At 60.1% G+C, this 19,801-nt stretch overlaps 2 protein-coding genes across 3 annotated transcripts; one reads left to right on the forward strand and one right to left on the reverse strand.

The window, feature by feature from the left end:
* Window positions 1-2,485: 2,485 nt before the first annotated feature.
* LOC135457214 (CYFIP-related Rac1 interactor A-like) lies at window positions 2,486-11,399 on the reverse strand. 2 transcript variants are annotated; one of them, XM_064731643.1, is made up of 13 exons: window positions 11,229-11,399; window positions 8,802-8,886; window positions 8,229-8,309; window positions 6,869-6,948; window positions 6,276-6,397; window positions 5,179-5,284; window positions 4,727-4,863; window positions 4,557-4,634; window positions 4,336-4,452; window positions 4,162-4,241; window positions 3,940-4,066; window positions 3,166-3,236; window positions 2,486-3,079 (listed from the first exon to the last, which is right to left on the reverse strand). In XM_064731643.1, exons 4-13 carry the CDS (start codon window positions 6,939-6,941, stop codon window positions 3,016-3,018), a joined length of 975 nt encoding a protein of 324 aa, XP_064587713.1. In that variant the 5' UTR covers window positions 6,942-6,948; window positions 8,229-8,309; window positions 8,802-8,886; window positions 11,229-11,399; the 3' UTR covers window positions 2,486-3,015. The 2 variants fall into 2 exon arrangements, with proteins under 2 accessions (XP_064587713.1, XP_064587714.1); XM_064731644.1 differs by lacking the exon at window positions 6,869-6,948.
* Window positions 11,400-13,851: 2,452 nt separating this feature from the next.
* Window positions 13,852-18,382, forward strand: HPCAL4 (hippocalcin like 4). Its single transcript, XM_064731702.1, has 4 exons — window positions 13,852-13,977; window positions 16,088-16,257; window positions 16,353-16,568; window positions 17,201-18,382. The coding sequence occupies exons 2-4, from the start codon at window positions 16,096-16,098 to the stop codon at window positions 17,396-17,398; spliced, it is 576 nt and encodes a 191-aa protein (XP_064587772.1). The 5' UTR covers window positions 13,852-13,977; window positions 16,088-16,095; the 3' UTR covers window positions 17,399-18,382.
* The last annotated feature ends 1,419 nt before the right edge of the window (window positions 18,383-19,801 follow it).

Consider the following 19,801-nt stretch of genomic DNA (forward strand, 5'->3'; position numbering starts at 1 on the left):
AGGGTGTGCCACACTTCCTTGTCCATGCAGTGGAGGGAGGACTCGTGCCCTGATCCTGTCAGCACCACGATACAGGTGGGATTTCTACCTTAGACAGCTGCCATTGAGGGCAGTTGATTTGAGCAGAGCCAGGGCATCATTCCTGCCTGGAGCTGCTCTGCAAGGGAGGTCACTCTCGGTGCGTTGTTTGAAGGTCTCCAGGCAGGGGCTGGGATGGAGCTCCTGGCAGGGTCACACCAGTTCCTGCTGCTCCGGGCCCTGCAGAAAGGACAAACAATGCAGGAATCGCTCTCCAGTCCCAGCCAGGGCTCGCTGAGAAAGTTGTTGTGGTCTCAGGTTTCAGGCTGCTGTCAGTGCCGGGAGGTTTGGGGATGGGGAATGGCACTTCGCTCCATCTGCCCCGCGCTAATCCCCAGACAAACGCGGCTCTTCCATCTGTGCAGCCGGAGCCGCCGAGCCCATCACACCAGCCACTTAATCTAAATGGCTTTGGCCAAAGATAAGGTCATTAATTACACTGGGATTAGAAAACAGCCCCGGCGTGGCTTGGCTCGCCATCAATTAAAGCCCTCGGCACCCTGGTCTGGCTGAGCACGGAGCTGAGAGCCTGAGCAGGGGGAGCTGCGTGTCCCTGCTGGCCGGGCACCATCCCTCGATGGACACTGGCATTTGGACACGGTGCTGGCAGAGCAGAGGCACATTCAGAGCTCCAGGGGGACTCAAATCCTCATTTCCAGCACCTGATGTGCATCCCTCTGTGTGCTGCCTCCAGCAGCCCCTGCCAGGGCTCCAGCCCCGATTGCTGCCCACACGGGTGGCACTGTCCCCAGAGCTCTGAGCTCTGATGATCAAGGTGTTGTACATCCCTTTTGGTTCCCTTTTCTCACCCGGTTTTGGCTCTGAAATGCTCCCACAGGGAAATTCTCACCCGTGCAGCGCTGCCCTTTGCCAGGGTGGCACGTGCCACCTGCTCTGCCCTGAAAGTGCCACCTTGGGGACAGTCCGGGCTGGGATGTGGCACGAATTTGGCCTCATCCCTCTCCTCACAAGCAAAGGGGGATGCTATGGGCTCTGTGCCAGGAGCTGGCCGGCACAGGGACACTGGGACGCAGCTGCCACCTCTCCCAGCACCGGTGACCAGCTGGTGTCTGTGCCCTCACCCTCTGGTGGCTTTAAAGGATCCTGGTGGAGAGTCCTGCGTGGTGACGCTGTCCTGCCCGGTTCCCACACTGCAGGGACACTCCTGGGACACGCCAGGCACCGTCTGGGGGACGGTGTCACTTGGGGACAGCAGCTCCTGCAGACACGCAGCAGCTGCAGCCGCCACAGAGCCGTGTCCTCAGCTCCCAGGTGGAATCCTTGTCCTGTGGGGGGATTTAATGGGACCCTCAGGGTCTCTTTGGGCTCAGCAGGGCTTGGCTGGCACCGCTGCCACCACAGTGGGTCACAGGAACTCACAGGGAAACTGAGGCACAGCTGGCAGCAGGGCCCTGCTGGGGAGCCCGTGGCCCATCCACGCCTTGGCAGCATTTCACGTGGCTGTGGCAAAGCCAAATGTTGCAAGAGACTAAAAATAAAAGGAGCTGTTGGCCGTGGTTGTGCAAGAGCCGTGTCCCCGTCCCGCCCTGCGCGGGAGCTCGGTGCCTTCGGCGGCAAACCCGGCCGGGCACGGCAGGATCCTGGCACCAATCCCAGGAAATGCCACTGCCCAAAGGGATGGGGGCTGTCCCCCCTCCTCTCTGTCCCCCCCGGGCAGCCCTGGGGCTGGGGAGGGGTCCATGGAGGTTTGGGGTTCCCATGGTGGAGCAATTCCATCTCAGGGATGCTGCCCAGCACACACAGGGGGCAGCGGGGAAACTGAGGCAGAGCCGCTTTGCAGGGCTGTGGTGTCACCCGTGGAGTGCCCATTGTCACCCCCCGGACGGGCAGGGCAGAGCGGGGGGCACGGTGCCCGTTCCTGCCCTGTGCCAGGCGGGAAAGGCGGCGGGAAGGAGCGGGCTGGCAGGGCACCAAACCGCGGGGCACCCGATCCGAGCCACCCTGAGGACACTCTGAGTGTCCCGTGAGGGGTGACACAGCCCCAGCTCGGGGGGCTGTGGGTGCGAGGCCGGGTGGGTGCCCCCAGGGCTGGTTTGGCACAGATGAGACCACCGGGGCTGACTTGGCACGGGTGGGACCAGGAGGTTTGGCTTGGCACAGGTGGGGCCAGCACTGACTTGGCTGGCTTGGCACGGGTGGGTGCCCCAGGGCTGGTTTGGCACGGCTGGGGCCAGCCGGGCTGCGTGTCGCGGTGTCACAGGGCCATCTGCCGGCAAAGGCACCGGCCCTGGCAGCCAGAACCGGCCTCCAGCAGCATCTCCAGTGCTCCCAGTCTGCAGCTGCAAGGAGAGGGCTGGGCTGGGGCTCTTGTCCCTCTTGGTCACTGTCAGAGGTGGCATTTGTCCCGCAGGGTGTCACGGAGAGGGGACACGGCTGCAGCCACGAACAGATTAAATGTAATTTTATTTCACACCCAAAAAAAAAAAATGTAGAAAAGAAGAGGTGAGTGTGGGTTTAATTGCTCGTATTAAAAATCTACCAGGTGAGACTGAGCCGTTTCCTCCAGAGTCAGTGCAGATCCACAGGGATACTTCTTCCTTCTCCTCCTCATCCTCCTCCTCCTCTTGGGGACCAGCATGGGGACAGGGGCACCAGCTGCCCCCTGCCCAAGGTGCCCCCGTGCCATGGGCACCCTGCTGCCAGCCCCACCAGCATTCCCTTGCCCGGGTCTCTCCTGCCTGGCCCCTGTCCCGTGTCCCCACGGTGCCACCCATGGTGTCACCCACACCTCGTGTCCAGGAGCAGGCGCTGATTTGGGGCTGGGAAGGGGTTGGGGAGGGGGGCAGGAGCCCGGACCCGGTTTGATTTGTTTTTAGCGTTTCTGTGCGTTCCTCGCTGTCCCTTTTCCCTCTGTACAAAATGAGCTGTATGGTCATGGGTGACACGGTGACTGCGGCCCCGGTGGCCACGCCGCCCTCACTGCAGCAGGGCCCGGATCTGTTTGGACGTGGTGTCGTCGTTGAGGTGCCGAGTGGTGTACCTGGGTGGGGAGGGGACACAGGTCACAGCAGGGTCCCTCTCTGCTGTCCCCACTCCCCAAGCTGTGTCCCCGAGCCCCCGCCTCACCTCAGAGCGTTCAGGAGCCCCTCGGTGCTGGTTGAGGGTTGGTCCTTCAGGACTTTAATGCAGCCTTTCATCTAAAGGGGGCACAGAGCAAAGCTCCATCAGAGAGGGGCTGTGATGCCACAGACATATTTTATGAAAAATCCTTTCCTTAGGATATTTCCTCCTGAGAAGCTGAAAAGCCTCAGGAACAAAATGTAAACAATTATTATCTGCTGCTGTGGAACGCAACAGGTGCATCTGGGATTGGTCTCATAGGGTTGTTTTTAATTGATGGCCAATCACAGTCCAGCTGTCCGGACTGTCTGGTCAGCCACAAGATTTTATTATCATTCCATTCTTTTCTATTGCTTGCTAGCCTTCTGATGAAATCCTTTCTTCTATTCTTTTAGTATAGTTGTAATATATAATATAGTATATAGTATATAGTATATAGTATATAGTATATAGTATATAGTATACAGTATATACTATATACTGTAATAATATATATAATAAAAATATATAATCATAATAAATTATTATATAATAATATATCATAATATATTATAATATATAATAAAAATATATAATAATATAATATATATAATGAAATAATAAATCAGCCCTCCGAAACATGAAGTCAGATCCTCATGTCTTCCCTCGTCCTGAGGCCCCCAGTGAACACCACCACCCTGAGACCCCTGGGATCCCCTTTCCGCCCCATCCTCAAGCCCAAGGATCACGGCTGCTGTGGCGTGGCTGTGACCCCCCAGCTGTGACCCCAAAACCACTCACATCAATCTTGGATGTCTTGGCAAAGGCCCCCACGGGGTGCACGTGGTCGTAGAGGATGATGACACCGACCATCACCCTCATGCAGAAGAGCAGGGTCTCGGTGTTGGTGAAGCGGCTCCGGTACTCCCTGGGTGAGCAGAGAGGCTGCCTGAGCCTGGCAGGGGTGGCACGGGGACCCCAGGAGCGAGGTGTCCCCCCCAAACCCCAAAGCGGGGCACTCACGGCGTCTCCAGCATCACCCTGCACACGCAGGCCATGGTGCTCAGGCAGTCGGTCGTGTCCTCAATGGGGAGGGTCTTGTTCTGAAAGCCAACATGTCCCAGCTGCTGTTTGCCCCGTGTGTGGGGGCTGGAGGGGGTTTCTGCCCCCACTGAGGGTCCCCCCAGCCCCCCTCACCTCTGACACGAACTTGGTGGTGGCGTTGCTGAGGGTTTTCAGCATGGGGGTGGCCTCGGCGTAGAACAGGGACATCCTGTTGGCCATCTCGTTGTTCACCTCGCTCTCAGCATCCAGCTGGGGGTGTGCTGGGGGTCACTGGGGTGGCTGAGCCCCCCCAAAGCCATCCCCAGCCCTGTGAACCCCTGGGGGAGGCCGGGGGAGCAGCAGAGTCCTCCCACCTGCAGGTTGTTGATGCGGTTCCGGCTGATGGTCCGTCTGTAGTAGCTGAAGTCGTTCTGGATGGCGGGGTTGGTCATCTGAGGGGGGGACACCACGGTTAGGGGAGCCAAGGGACTCGCAGGGTCCCGGTGTGGGGTCCCCCTCGCTGTCACCCCGCACGGGGAGGCACCTTGAGCTCGTCGAAGCTGAGGGTGAAGTGCAGGATCTCGGCGAACTGCTTGGCCAGGGCCTGCTCGCGCTCCAGGTGCTGGGTCGGGGCGTAGGGCGGGCTGGTGAGGGCCTCCAGCAGGCTCCGCAGGGCGTTCTCTGGGGACAGAGCACCCCTGTCCCCCTCTGCACCTCCACCCCGTCCCTCCCCTCATCCTGAGGCCCCCAGTGAGCACCACCACCCTCAGATCCCTGCCATCCCCACCCTCCAGCCCAGGGATCACAGCTGCTGTGGCGTGGCTGTGACCACACAGCTGTGACCCAAAACCACTCATGCTGATCGTGGAGGTCATGGTGAAGGCCCCCACAGGCCGAGGGGAAACTGAGGCACGGCGCAGCATCCCCAGCTGAGCACGAACTCCATGGCCAGGCCTCAGGGATGCACAGGGGGATGCAGGGGGCTCAGGCACTCACCCAGGCGCAGGGAGAACTCATAGAAGCGTTTCAGCTTGGCGACCAGGGGGCACACGGCGCTCCAGGCGCGCTCCTGCAGCCGCAGGTCCCCAGGGTTCTGGATGGCCTGCGAGGGGAGCGTTGGGGAAGGTGAAACAGGAAAGCCTTATCAATATGAGTGTCTGGCTAAAAGATTTTGAGAATATAGAAACTATAAGTGAGATTGAAATGAAAGCAAGCTTTGAGATCCCTCAGTTACTGAACAACTGGAAAACAATGGTGTGGCCAGCTGAAGGTAATCCCCTTTTGATGGAACAACACCCTCTGCTTGCAGACAGGCCCAAGGGTCAGAGCAGACCCTGTCAGCTTGGTACAAGGGGCCCAAAGAGGAGTTTTTAGGGTTTAAAATGTAGCATAATATAGTAATTTAGTGATTCTTATAGGCTGTATAGAAATGCTATAGGATTTGTGTATTATACTAGATTCGTTAGTGAGAATCAGAATATGCAACACAGAAGAAATTCGTAAAAATGGATATGTATGAACCTATTGTGAAATTGTATGCATATGTATTTGAGAGGGGATAAAAAGGGACCTGAAGTTCCCAGAAGTACGCATGTCATTTTAAGGGAACGGTTCCCACATGCGTCCAGCGCTGTAATAAACACACCTGTGATGGTGTTCACAGGGGTCTGAGGATGGGGGAAGAGATGAGGATCTGACTCCATGTTTCAGAAGGCTTGATTTATTATTTTATGATATATATTACATTAAAACTATACTAAAAGAATAGAAGAAAGGACTTCATCAGAAGGCTAGCTAAGAATAGAATAGGAATGATAACAAAGGTTTGTGGCTCAGACTCTCTGTCCAAGCCAGCCGGACTGTGATTGGCCATTAATTAGAAACAACCAACATGGGCCAATCCCAGATGCACCTGTTGCATTCCACAGCAGCAGATAATCATTGTTTACATTTTGTTCCTGAGGCCTCTCAGCTTCTCAGGAGGAAAAATCCTAAGGAAAGGATTTTTCATAAAAGATGTCTGCGACACAAACAACTTTACAACTTTCACAAAAGTAGTGGAGTTTTGATTATCTCTGCAGAACATCACCCACCTCTCGGATCTCCTGCCCGGCGCCCGTGTAGCTCTGCAGCTCGGCCAGGATGGTCTGCGCCTCCTCCAGCACGGCGTTCACCTGGTTCCACACCGCCGTCTCGGCCTCCGTGGGCTGCGCATCTGCAGGGCAGCGCCCCGGGGAGAGAAACCCGGAGGGCTCTGAGCGGGGCCCGGCCAGGGCAGAGCCAGACCGGGGTGCCAGCACCCCCGGCGCGGCTCCCCTGCCAGCCTGCAGCCCTTCCTGGCCGGATTTGCCCCTGCTCCGTTCTCCTTGCCCCAGCTCGAGCCAAGCCGTGAGCGGGGATAGGGTGAGGGTGAGTCCTGGCTGCCCTGTGCCCGTGGTGCTGCTCACCACAAAGGGTCCCCTCAGCCCCAAGAGGCTGCAAAGAGCCCCAGGAAAGAGGTGAGGAGCGACAGCCCCCGGCCACAGGCCTGGCCCCCCTCCCCGGGGACACCCCCGGATGGCAAAGGTTGGGGAGGACGTCTGGGATGGGCGCGATGCGATGGGGACAAAGAACTCAAAATGGTGCGGATGTGGAACTCAGGATTAAGTACGGAACGAAAAACCGGAAAATAAAAATCCCATCTCACTTTCAAAGTCAAGGAAAAAATTAGGGCCTTGGTCAAGTTCGTTATAAGTCAACACTTTTAGAAGGTTCCCCATGTGAAACCTGCAAGAGAAGAAACAAGAGGAACAAAAGCATGATGGTGAGGTGGAGCCCGGGGAAGAGGCGCTGGGCTGCGGGCAGCGGCGGTGGCCGGAGCCCCGTCCTCCCCCCAATGCTCCCGGGGGGCTTGGGGGGCTCCGGGGGTGACCCCACAGCCCCGGTGCAGCCTCTTCCCCCCCGATGGTGATGAGCGCTGTGGATGGGTGATGGAGAGGGAGGAGCGAAGGGAGGAGAAGCCGTCGGAAAAACCCTGAAGTCCCCGGAGTTTGGTGACAGCCAAGCCCCATCTCTAGTGCAGAGGGGTCCTGGGGAGCCCCAGAACTGTGCCGGGGGCTCTGGAGGGGGCTGGAGGCAGGAGAAGGTTGTGCTGCCTCAAAGGAGCCAGGAGGAACAAGAAGGATCCTCGCTGTGGGAGTGGGGGGCTGTGTGACCCCAGCCTTGGTGTTTTGGGGGGTCAGTGGGGACTCCACTGCTGGAGTCAGAAGCGGTGTGGGGAGCTGTGCATCCACTGGGGATGGAGCTGGGGACAGGGCTGGGATGGGCAGATGCCACTGCACTCTATTCACGGTTCTCACTCCTGCTCTGAGCTGTGCCCTGGAGGAATTCAGGAACCAGGGGAGCCCTGGGGCTGTGCCCGGCCTGGCATCCACCGTGTACCCCCCTGTGCCCAGCCTGGGGGGCCCAGAGCTGTCCTTTCCCAGATCCAGGGAAGCTGAGGCTGGTCCCTGCTCCCCATCCCTCGGCGCAGGCTGCAGCCACCGCTCTGACCTTCCCAGCAGTGCAAGTGGCACGGATCACCACTCCCTCCTCCTGGATCTCCATCTCCTCCTGGATCACTCTCTCATCCTGGATCTCTCCCTCCTCCTGGATCACTCCCTCATCCTGGATCACTCCCTCATCCTGGATCATTCTCTCCTCCTGGATCTCCATCTCCTCCTGGATCACTCTCTCCTCCTTCCTCAGCCCGCAGCCTGTCCCTGTCCTGGCACTGTCACTGATGGGACATCAGTGCCATCAGCTAACAGCACTGGGTGTGTGCCTGAGGTGCTCCCAGGCCAGCTCCTGCTGCATCCTGCATCCCACACTCTGCCAGGACACCTGCCCCACTCTAAGGGATGGAGTCCCAGTCCCCTGTTCCCATTTTGGAGACTTTTTCAGGGCCCCAAAGCACCTGGGGACACAGGGCTGCTCAGGGACACTGTGCCTTGTCCCCATCCTCTGCACAGCAGCTGCGGTGGCAGCCCTGGTGCCCTCCCCACGCCCACCCTGCCCATGGGACTTACTTTCAAAATCCAGGAAAAAATGAGGACAGTTTTCTAAATCTTTGCCCAATACCTTTATCAGGTTGCCCATGGCCAGCAGACCTGAGCGAGAGAAACAGAACAGAGTGGAACAGCACCGGTGCCACCAGAAGGACACCCCAGAACCCCTGAGCCCCCAGGGGACACCACCATGGCACCCCTGAGTCCCCAAAGGCCACCACCATGGCACCTCTCTGTGCCCACCCCAATCCCTCCTGGCTGGGCACGCTGCTGGGAGCATTCCCTGCAATGTCACAGCTCTCCCAGCACTTCTTGAGGTGGGAAGGGAAGAGGGGTGAGAGCCTTGTGCTCCTGGGGCACCCCTGATCATTCTGCCACCCCTGAGACACCCCAGTTCCACAGCCCTGGCATCCCCAAGGGATGGGGGGCAGCCCCAGGTGACCCCCATGGTGTCATGCCAATCCCCTGGGTTATGGGCCTGGGCATCCCCCATGGACAGGGGAGACCCCAAGCAGGAATTGTGCCCCACAGACTCAGTTTGGGGGTCTGGTGCCTGCACCAAAGCTTCCCACCCACCCCACTGAGGGTCCTTACCTCAGTGCCTGGTGTGGCAGCGGTGGCTACGGCAGGAGCAGGGGCTGTGCCACCCGCCCGGGTCACTTCATGGGCCAGCAAGGAGCTGTGGGCAGAGGGCAGGAGGGTCAGGGCACCCCACAGGGCCCTGGGGACCCGTGGGTGGGTGTGTGACCAGGAGGGACACTGCATCTGCCCTCCATCTCATGCTACCACCTGCCTTCACCTCATTTACCTTGGATATTTTTTACTGGCATCTGGCTGAGCATCCCTGTCCCTCTTCACCCCTTGTGGGACCTGCCAGCAGCTCGGGGACACCCCAGAGTGGAGCCATCTGTCCCCAGCCCTCCTCGGAGAGGCCAAGATCCCCAGGGATGACTTTGCCAGCTCCAGTGCTTGGGTTTACTCTTTCCTGAGCTCTGTGTGAAGATCCCTTTATGGCGCCGATGAGCCACAACCCAAATCCTGCAGACAATTCCCTGCACCCCACCTTTCCTACAGGGATGGGGGGGGTCAGGATTGCCCCCACGGTGACAGCAGGCACCAGGAAGCAGCCACAGCACTCAGCAGGCTGTAATTAAGCTCTGGGGTTTGATTAATGAGGCTGGGGAAGGGGAGAGGGAGAGCTGGAGCAGCAGGGGAGGGATGGGGTGGCCTCGTGCCTGGAATGGGGCTGTGCCCCCCCAGCCCAGCACAGACCCTTGGCATCAACAGGGATGGCCTTGCCTTCCTCCTCCTCCCAGGCCCACTCAGTGGTGGCTTTGCACTGGGATGCACAAGCCTGAATGCAGCTGGATTTTGGGGTGACTGGGGTGCACCAAACACACCCAGAGCTGCTGTGGTGCAGTGACCCCGAGGTTCATCCTGCTGAGCACTGGGGTGTTTTTAAAGGGTGCTGGGGGATCCCTGGGGTGCTGGGGCAGCCGGTGGGGTGGGAGATTGGCACCTGCCCTGCCCTGGCACTGGCACACACAGGCTGTGACCAGTGTGCAGGCATCCTCATGCCCATGCCACCGTTGTCCTTGACGGGCAGCTCGGGGCTGGGATTTGTCACTGCTGAGCTCTGCCTGTGCCCGGGGAGGGGGCCTGGATGGTCCCCAGTGTGAGGACACCCCGGGGTGACCCCAGAGCTGTGGTGCTGGGGTTTGGTGCCAGGGGCTGATTTGGGGATCGCTGCAGCCCCTTGGGCTGGGGTAAAGGGGGCTCCCCGTGGGGTTCAGCCCCTGTTTTACCCCTTTTCCTTGGTCCCAGGTGCTTAAACCCCCTGGTGGCACTTGGCTTAGGGGACATGGCACATCCCTGCCAGGGGGGCTGTGAGGAGGGCGAGGGGCTCCCCCCAGTGCAGGCTGCCCACCGCTGATCTGGGGGAACTGTGCACCCCAAATCCCCGGCGAGAGTCACCCCCAAACCGACAGCGCTCAGAGAGGAACGCGCTGCCACAGGAGCGCTGGGAACAGCGGCTCCCGGTCCCCAGCCACACCCGAGGTGGCCCCGGCTGCTGTCCCTCCCTGCGGTGGCCTCGTTGCACCCCAGCCCCGCTCCAGTTCCCGCAGCGCCGCCTCCCCTGCTCCCCACGGGCATCCTGCCCCACGGGGACCCACGGCGGTGTCACCTCCATGGGGACACCCCAGCGATGGGGCCAACCCGCGCTCCTGCTCCAGGCAGGACCAAATCCCGCATGCAGGAGCATCCCTCCCCGAGCCGGCAGTGCCCGGAGGGGCAGCGATGTCCCCGCGCTCCGGCCACCCCGTGTCACCGCTTTGGGGCTGTGTCCCTTTGCAGCATCGCCCTGGGCACCGCAGCCTGGTGCAGCGCCGCAGCTCCGGCCGGGGGCTGCCTGCCCCTTCCCCATGCTCTGCCCCGCTCCCCGCAGCCCCCCGAGTGCCCGCTGGGTGCCCACCGATCCCCCCGAACCCCCCGGCCGCTGCCGGCACCGCCGCAGGCTCGGGCGAGCGGTGCCCGAAGGATTTTCCATGATGGGGGCACAGCTCATGCCAGGAATCGGGGTGCAGGGACAGATCCCACCCCAGGATCAGCCGGGGCAGGGCGGAGTTGGGGTCCCCCCGCTTCGGGAGCGGTGTCCGGAGGGATGTGTGGGGCTGAGCCCCCCTCGAGTGGGGCCGGGGGCTGCGGGGGCTCCTCCGTGCTGGCTGCGGCTGCGGCTGAGCCGCGCAATTACCGCAGGGCTGCCAGCCGGGACCGAGCCGCAGCACCCACCGGGGACCCCGCGGGGCTGCAGCAACCCCGGGTGGGGCGAACCCAGCCCGGCATCGCCACCCCAGCCCGGCATCGCCACCCCGGCATCGCCACCCCGGCATCGCCCACCCCTCCCTCCCCGCTGCCGGGGGTGCCCAGCGCGGAGAGGAGCCGCTGCCAGCGGGGTCCCTGGGGACATCCCCCCGCCCTGCGCTGTCCCCGGGCCTGCTGCAGCCCTGTCCCCGCGCTCACCGTGGCCGTGGCAGCCCGCGGCGTGGGCAGGCGGCGGTCGGGAGTGCGGGGATGCTGCGGAGCGCGGGGTGCGGGACGAGGCGCCCGCCCGTGTGTGCGTGAGCCGCCCTGCGCCAGCTGCCGCCGAATGCACCACAAAGACCACCATAGCCCCCCGGCCCCCCCACGCCACTGGTGACGGTGACGTCTCAAGTGTGAGCGAGACGGGGAGGTTTAACCCGCTGCGTGCCGGCCGGCAGAGCGCTGCGGCCTGGCGGGGAGAGGGGTCGGGGTGCCGATCCCCGGGATTGGGATCGAGAGGATCGCCCCACATCAGAGCCACAGCAGGGGGAGAGAAAATATTCAAATATTCCAAATATTTCAAATATTCCTTTGCTCTGCCCCAGCCGATGGGTGGCACTGCGTGCCCCGGTTCCGTCTCTGGGGAGGGGAAGAAGCACCGACCCCACTTGGTGCCACCACAGCAAGGACAAACCAGACCCCCGTGCCAGGACCCCTGTTTGGGGCAGGCAGCGCTCTCTGTGCCTCACCAGCTCCCCCAGGATGGGGCAGAAAGGGTTTGGGGGCAGAACCAGCACAGAGCTGTTCCCTCAGGAGGAAAGGAGCCCCAAATCTGGCTATTTCTGCTTTTCCACCCCAACTCCCCCCTTTTCCCTGGGCATGGCAGTATGGACATCAAGAGGCACCCCCAGCGTTGGGGTCACCCCGGGTCCAGCTTGCCCCGTGGCACCAGAGCTGCCCCTCAGGGCCATGGGGTGGGTGACAGCAGCTCCTCACTCCTATACAGGGGATTTTGTGCTAGGAGGGGTCTCAGAGGGGCTGGCAGTGCCCCGATCTGTGGCAGTGTCACCGCCGGGTGACACTGGGGACAGGAACTGTCGGGATTCTGGGATGAACCCCCGCGATTCCTGCTCCCCAAGCCCCCGCGGTTTGTGGGGGGCTGACCCCACAAACAGCCCGAGGCAGAGGGGGCTGCGGGGTCTCCCCCATCGGGCCCAGCCCCGGGCCGTGCTGCTGCCGCCCGCAGCCGCTGGGGGAAGCTGCAGCCCTTTGCATCCCTCGGAGCCGCTGCATCGGGAGGATTTGGAGGCTTGGGAGGTTTTCAGGACTCAGCAGAGTCCTGGCAGCTCTGCCCCCGGGCTGGGTGTTGGGGGATGCTGCTGCAGGAGTGGGGAGGGAAAAGCTGTGGTTGAACTGCACAGCTGTGTCCCCCACAAGCACCCTGCTGTCCCCTCTGCAAACCTAGGGCCAATATCCCGTTCGAACCCGGGCTCATGCAGGTTTTGGGGTGCCCAAATTTGGGTGCTGTGTCGGTGTGGTCAGCCCTCCATGACCCCCACACCGCGGCTTGGGGTGTCAGGGCCCCAAAAGGGACACCCCAAGACCACACCATCACCCTGATCCTCATCCCTGGGGCTCCCATGCCTCTCCCAGCCCCTTCAGCTCCCCCTTCTCAAGCTCTCAGCCCTGGCAGCCTGCGCCGCTTCAATTAAACTCTCATTAATTTTTCAGTCCCCCCGAGCACCCCGGGCACGGGCGGTTTGCAGAGCTGCTAATTGGTGTCTTCTCCACATCCCAGAACAGCCAGAGGGGCCGGGGGGGCTCAAATCCCACCCCCAGCTCTCAGGGACGCTCACGGAGAGGCTTTGGGGCCACACCGAGCCCAGCAGAGGCTGTGGGGAGACCCAAAATCCCAGAATCACCTCATTCCTGGCCAGGGACATGGCACAGGGATGTCACATCCAGCCCTGGGGGGGAGCCCAGCCCTCCTGTCCCCAGTGTTGAGGGGGATGAAGCCCTTCAGCCCCACTGCTGCAAAAATTTGTGGGTTTTGTAACCCAGCCCTGAAGCTGGGGCAGTTTCTGCCACTTCCTGCAGCCCTCCCTGCAGAAAAGGTGGGTGCACCTGAGGGCAGGTGCCTTGGAGAGGGGCTGAGCACCCCATGGCACCCCACAGACCTCTGGGGATGGGATCCATGGGACGGGATGGGATCCATGGGATGGGATGGGATGGGATGGGATGGGATGGGATGGGATGGGATGGGACAAATGGGATGGACAGAATGGGATGGGATGGGACGGGGGGGGAATGGGATGGGATGGATGGGAATGGATGGATGGGGATGGGATGGGATGGGATGGGATGGGATGGGATGGGATGGGATGGGATGGGATGGGATGGGATGGGGAGCAGCCCTCGCTGGCCAAACGCTTCATCCAGGCCCAGCAGATGCAGAGGGGCAGCTCTGGATGGGCCCAGTGTCCCTGGGATCCCAGCAGGATGCCAAGGTCACCGGGAAAAGCGCTCGGCGATCTCCATGGAAACATTCCACGTTTGGTTCTGGAGATCAGAGTGGTTTTCTTGTCCCTCTCTCCTGTGTGCCTGTGCCAAGCGCTGAGTCCCCGGCGTGTCCCGGTGTCCCCAGTGCGGGCAGTGAGGGGCCAGCATCCCCCTGATCCCACTGCCCACATCCCTCTGTCCCAGCATCCCGACCCCAATTCCCCCCCCAGCATCCCAGTACCCCCCAGTATCCCACTCCGACCCCCACCCGCGGCCCCTCCCGCCTGATTGACAGCTCTGCCAGCCAATGGCCGAGCTCTGCCGCCGGGGGGGCGGGGGGCTCGCGGCTACAAGAGGGGCGGGAGCGGCGCGGGCAGAGCCGGCGGCTGGACCGCGGCCCCTCCGGTACCGGCACCGGCTCCGCGCCCCGCCCGGCCCCGCCGAGCCCGCCTGCCCGCGCTCAGCACAGGTAAGGGATGCCGGGGCCGGAGCCGCACCCGCGGGGCCGGGGCGCGGTTCAGCCGTCGGGGCAGGTGCCGGGAGATGCTCCGGGAGCCGCTTCCCGCTCCGGTGACCCGGTGTTATCCCATGGTGCGGGTGGGCAGAGCATCCCCGAGCCCCCACCCAGCCCCGGGCTGTCCCCGATCCCTGGGTGCCATCCAGGGGCGCTGCTGCGGGCTGGGGGGGACACCTGTAGTGCCACCCATAGTGCCACCCCTCTGTCCGGTTTTGGGACCGGACAATTGTTCAACAATTGGTGCTTTGGGGTGAGAGCGTGGTTCCCTCCTGGGTGCTGTTCCCTTCCCTGGCATGGCTGGGTGCTGCTTGGAAAAGGGGTTCGAGGGCTGTGGGGCTCAGGATGCTGCTCTGGAGTCCTGGCCACTGCATCCTGCAACCGTGGGAGGACTTGGATCACGGCAGGTCTGCCCATGCAGAGAGCCTGGCATGGTTTATGATCAATGGCAGCAATTTAGAGCCAGGCCACAGTGCCAGGGGGTTTGTGGAGCCGAGCTGGGGTCGCTGGGGAAGCCTCGGGCTCTGTGGGTGTCCGGACACTCCCTGGGCTGCCAGGGCTGGTGGGCTCCGTGCTGCCATGGCAGACGGTGACAGATGCTGGTGGGATGATGGGGCAGGAAGGAGCTGCTGCCTGTGGGGTTTGCTGGGAGCAGGGCTGGCAACACGAGGAACCCCACATCCCCCATCCCAGGGCCCCCCGTGTGCCCCCAGCCCAGCACAGCAAATCCCAGGGAGGACACCGTGCTTGGTTGTGCTCCAGGTGAACTTCTCCTCAACTTCACGGCGAGAGCAGCTCCAGGAGCTCCCGGAGAACCATCTGCTGCTCGGGCTGAGCGGCGCCGGCAGCCGGGGCTGCGTGGGAGCGGGCACGGCGCGTTTCGGAGCGGCTGCCCACACAGCCAGGGCCTGCCAGGGCTCCCTGCTGCTGCTGCTGCAACCACGGGCCAGGCTGATTCCGAGGAAAAAGCCATGGTGGAAGGCGTGTGTGGCAGTTTTGGGTTCCTCTTTGGCCACTTCAGTGTGCCTGGAGCTCTGGGCTTTGTGGCTTCCTAACCCTAACCCTAGGCATAACCCTAACCTTAGGCAGTCAACGAGCAGTACCTTAGGCTAAGGCTGGTTCCAAGGAAAAAGCCGTGGTGGAAGTCATGTTGTGACCATTTTGGGTTCCCCTTTGCAGCTGGAGTGTGCCTGGAGCTCTGGGCTTTCTGGTTTTCAAAACCCTAACCCCTAGGTGTAACCCTAACCCTTGGCAGTAAATGCAGCCTAGGTTTAAGGCTGGTTCCAAGGAAAAAGCTGCGGTGGAAGCCATATTTTGGCAGTTTTGTGTTCTCTTTGGGATGCCTTTTTTAGCTGCAGTATGCCTGGAGCTCTGGGCTTTGTGGTTTCAAAATCCAAGCCCAAACCCTAGGCAGTAAATGCAGCCTTGGGCTAAGGTTGGATCCAAGGAAAAAGCCATGGTGGAAGCCATGTTGTGGCAGTTTTGGGTTCTACTTGGGATGCCTGGTTTAGCTCTGGCTTTGTGGTTTTCAAAACCCTAACCCTAAGTGGTAAATGGAGCCTTACAGACCCCATCTTCCCCCAGATGGACAAGATCTTCCCCTTGGCATCTCTGTGCCCAGCTGGATGCTGCGTGGCCTGTGGTGCCAGGGAGGTTTTTATGTGCCCTAATGGCAGATTCTTCGTTGTCCCATCCTTAGAAAAGGTCCCAGGTGTTCCTTGCCATGGCAGCGTGGCTGGAGCTAAATGAGGACCTTTCCAACCCAAACCATTCCAGCATTCTATGACCATGCTCTGGCAAAGGCAATGGGAAGAGTTCTGAATTTCCACTTGCTTTTTGAGTGTTTTCCCTCAGCCCAAAATGAGCCTAGGGGATGGGGTGATGCTGATGGCTGTCCCAAAGGCCAAAGCCACATTTCCATTGTCACAGCCGCTGTCCTCCATGGACACCCATCAGCCAGGTGGGTCAGCTCCAGCAAGGAGGAGAGGGATGCAGGATCATGCAGGGTGGATCAGGGCCTGGGAGGAGCATCCCTCTCCATCCTGGCGTGGGTTTTCTTTCCCAGGGGCAGCCATGGGCAAGCACAGCAGCAAGCTGGCGCCGGAGATGCTGGATGACCTGGTGAGGAGCACGGAGTTCAGCGAGCAGGAGCTGAAGCAGTGGTACAAGGGCTTCCTCAAGGACTGCCCCACCGGCATCCTCAACCTGGAGGAGTTCCAGCAGCTCTACATCAAGGTGGGCTCCCGCTGGGGGGGTCTGAGCGCTGCCTGGGGGGATCCAAATGAGAGTTCCCCCTCCTCATTTCCACTCCTCTTCTTCCCTTCCCGCAGTTTTTCCCCTATGGAGACGCCTCCAAGTTTGCCCAGCACGCGTTCCGCACCTTCGACAAGAACGGGGACGGCACCATCGACTTCAGGGAGTTCATCTGTGCCCTGTCTGTCACCTCCAGGGGCACCTTCGAGCAGAAACTCAACTGGGCCTTCGAGATGTACGACCTGGACGGGGACGGGAAGATCACGCGCCTGGAGATGCTGGAGATCATTGAGGTACCAGTGCTTCAAACCAGCAGGGATTGGTTGCTTTTCCCAGGATTTTCACAGATATTGAGTCCCTTTTAGCACCAAAAAAAAAGAGTTTTCCTACCCGGAGTTGTGACTGTGTTCACAGGGGTCTCAGGATGAGGGAAGAGACGAGGATCTGACTCCATGTTTCAGAAGGCTTGATTTATTATTTTATGATATATATTATATTAAAACTATACTAAAAGAATAGAGGAAAGGATTTCATCAGAAGGCTAGAATAGAAATAGAAAAAGAATGGAATGAATAACAAAGGTTTGTGGCTCGGACAGAGAGTCCAAGCCAGATGAGTGTGATTGGCCATTAATTAGAAACAACCACATGAGACCAATCCCAGATGCACCTGTTGCATTCCACAGCAGCAGATAATCATTGTTTGCATTTTGTTCCTGAGGCTTTTCAGCTTCTCAGGAGACAAAATCCTAAGGAAAGGATTTCTCATAAAAGATGTCTGTGACACAGAGCCTTGCCTGAAAGGTGCCTGAAGTGGATCTGACAGAACAGGGTCCCAACAGAGCAGCAATCCTGTCCCCTGCCTTGTCCTGGGGTCTTGTGTGCTTCCAACATTCCCTCTCATTCCCACTCTCCTCCTCCTCCAGGCCATTTACAAGATGGTGGGGACTGTGATCATGATGAGGATGAACCAGGACGGGCTGACACCCCAGCAGCGAGTGGACAAGATCTTCACAAAGATGGACAAGGACAAGGATGACCAGATCTCCCTGGAGGAGTTCAAGGAGGCCGCCAAGAGCGACCCCTCCATCGTCCTGCTGCTGCAGTGTGACATGCAGAAATAGAGAGAGCCCTGGGGCTCAGGGCTGGACTTGGCTGCAGCCAAACTCTGCCCCTGTGATGGTTTCAATCCCTGTTTTTTCCCCCATTTGGCCCCAGGCATGAGCCACATTCCATCCCTGCTGCTGCCCCTGCTCCGGCTGCATCCTGGGCAGTTCCACATCCACAAGGTCAGAGCCTGCTCTGAGCATTGCCAGCCCTCTCCCAGCCTGGAGATGGGTGCCCTGCAGCCCCTGGTGTGTCCTGGCTGAGCAGGGCCAGCTGTTCCCACATCCCTGCTGCTTTCTCCCTGCTTTCCCCCACTGCCCCATTCCCTGATCCTAACTCAGACCGCCTCTGTCCCATTTCTGCTGTTTTCTCCTCATTTCTTGGCTTGTGATGCCTCCAGGGAGGCTGAAAAGCCCCAAGTCCTGCTCCTGGTCCTTCCTTCACTGGGAATTCCCTGGAAAGCTGCCTGGGCAGGGTCTGGCACCAGCTTTAGCTCTTCCACCTCTGTTTTTACACTGGGAACAGCCAGGCTTGGTCAGGACACTCCAGCAGAGAACAGAAGTGTCCAAAGCCAGCCCTGGATGTCCCATCCCTGCAGCCACCCTCCATCCCATCAGGTGGGTGATGTCCCCAGCTGCCCTGGGTGCTCTGTGGCATTTCTGACCCTCCTGGGGATGGAGGTGAGGCAGGCTCAGGAGTGTGGCTGTGGAAGGCAGGTCCTGGTGCTGCTCCTGGGTGTGTGGCCCTGCTGACTGGGGGCTTTGGGCAGGTGTGGATGGGTCCTGTCCCTGCTGAGCTTCCTGGAAAAGCTCTGAGGCCACAAAAACCAAATCTGTCTCCTTCCTCCCCCCTTCCCAGCCTGCTGCACCCACCCCTCCTGCCCCAGGTTGGTGTTTAGTCTGCACATTGTGGTGTTGGTGGCTGTGGTGTCTGTTAGGAGGTGGTGAAGTCCTTACTTATTTTTTTAATGGACAAATAAACTGTCCCCTGTGTGTGGTGTCCCCCTCTGGGTGGTTTATTGGGGGGCAGCTGGCTGGGGACAGTGAGGTGACAACACTACACTGCTGAGAATATTGTAGGGGTGTCATCCAAGCCTGTGACACCCCAAGGGCTGGAGAAACCCTTGGGGACAGGACAGGTTCCTTGAAGACTGAAACCCTTCAGTCGTGCAGGCAGCTCTGGGGAAGAGAATGCCACTTTTGGGGTGGGGAGCCCCTGACCCCAAACCTCTCTGGAAATGGCTCTCATTTGGGAATGTGGCTGTGCCCTTCCCTCAGGGCTGCTGGCTTTGTCTCCATCTCTCAGCAGCTGGGACCTGCTCTCTCTGTGCATCTTTGTCCTTCTTTCCTCCACCCCCATTTTCCCAGCACAGATTTTCCTCTGGCCTCTCCCTCAGCAGCCTGCACAGACAGTGACTGTTGCTAAGGAGCTCTCACCAAATTTTCAATCCTTCTCTGGAATCAATCTGGCAGGGCTGGCTCCCATCTCACCTGCACCCTGCCATTCCCCAGCCCTTGCTGTGTCCAGCACGGGAGCACAGGGATGGGAGGATGCCAAAAGCACGGCAGGGATTTATTTTTAGGAGAGTTGCTGATGGCAGAGCTCTGCACTTGTGCTTTCCAGGAGCACGTGTGAGTCTGCAGCTCAGCAGTGCTGGGGAAGAGGGAACAGGGCAGCTTCTCCCACCCTGCAGGAGCTGGGGACGTGCCAGGGCTCTGCCTGAAAGGGCAGCAACTCAAAAGCTCCGGAGACAACTCCAGGAATAACCTGGTGATCCCGGAGCCCTCCAGGATCCCTCATTCCACCCCGAAGGAAGCTCAGGTGTTCCCCAGCAGGGAGCTGCAAAAAAAAAAACCCTGGAGAAAGGAAATCTGTGAGGCTGAAATGGTGAATTCCCAAAGGGTTTGGGATTGCTGGTGCCAGCCCTGCTCACCAGCACACAGCTGGCTCTGCTCTCCTCGCCTGCACCTCGGTGCTGGGTTGGTCTCATGGGGCTGTTCTCTGTAGGGAGGGTTTTTCTTTAGCTGGAGCGCAGGGATTTGGGTAAAACCCTGTCCTGTGACCTCCCCTCAGGTGACATCTCCATCCCTTGCCCCTTCCTGGCTTTTGGGTTTTGGTTTCTGGGATGCATCCCCTGCTCCCCAAGGGCTTCTGGCGTTCTGCTGGTTGTGGTGGGATTTTTAGAATTGTGCAGCTCCGTGGCCGCTCCCAGCAGCGCTGCCGGGAGGGGAGAGCCTTCATTAACACCGGCACTCATTCCGTGAAGCAGAGAATGGCACAGCTCACCGTGGCACCGAGCGGGGTCCCACCACCACAGCTCACCGTGGCACCGAGCGGGGTCCCACCACCTCTCTGTCCCCTCCTGGCTGCTCCACCCTCCCTGAGTGTCCTCCCTGTGCTCCCAGGGATGTCCCAGCCCC

The sequence above is a fragment of the Zonotrichia leucophrys genome, chromosome 23 (genome assembly GCF_028769735.1).
Source record: "Zonotrichia leucophrys gambelii isolate GWCS_2022_RI chromosome 23, RI_Zleu_2.0, whole genome shotgun sequence".
NCBI classification, from domain to species: Eukaryota; Metazoa; Chordata; class Aves; order Passeriformes; family Passerellidae; genus Zonotrichia; species Zonotrichia leucophrys.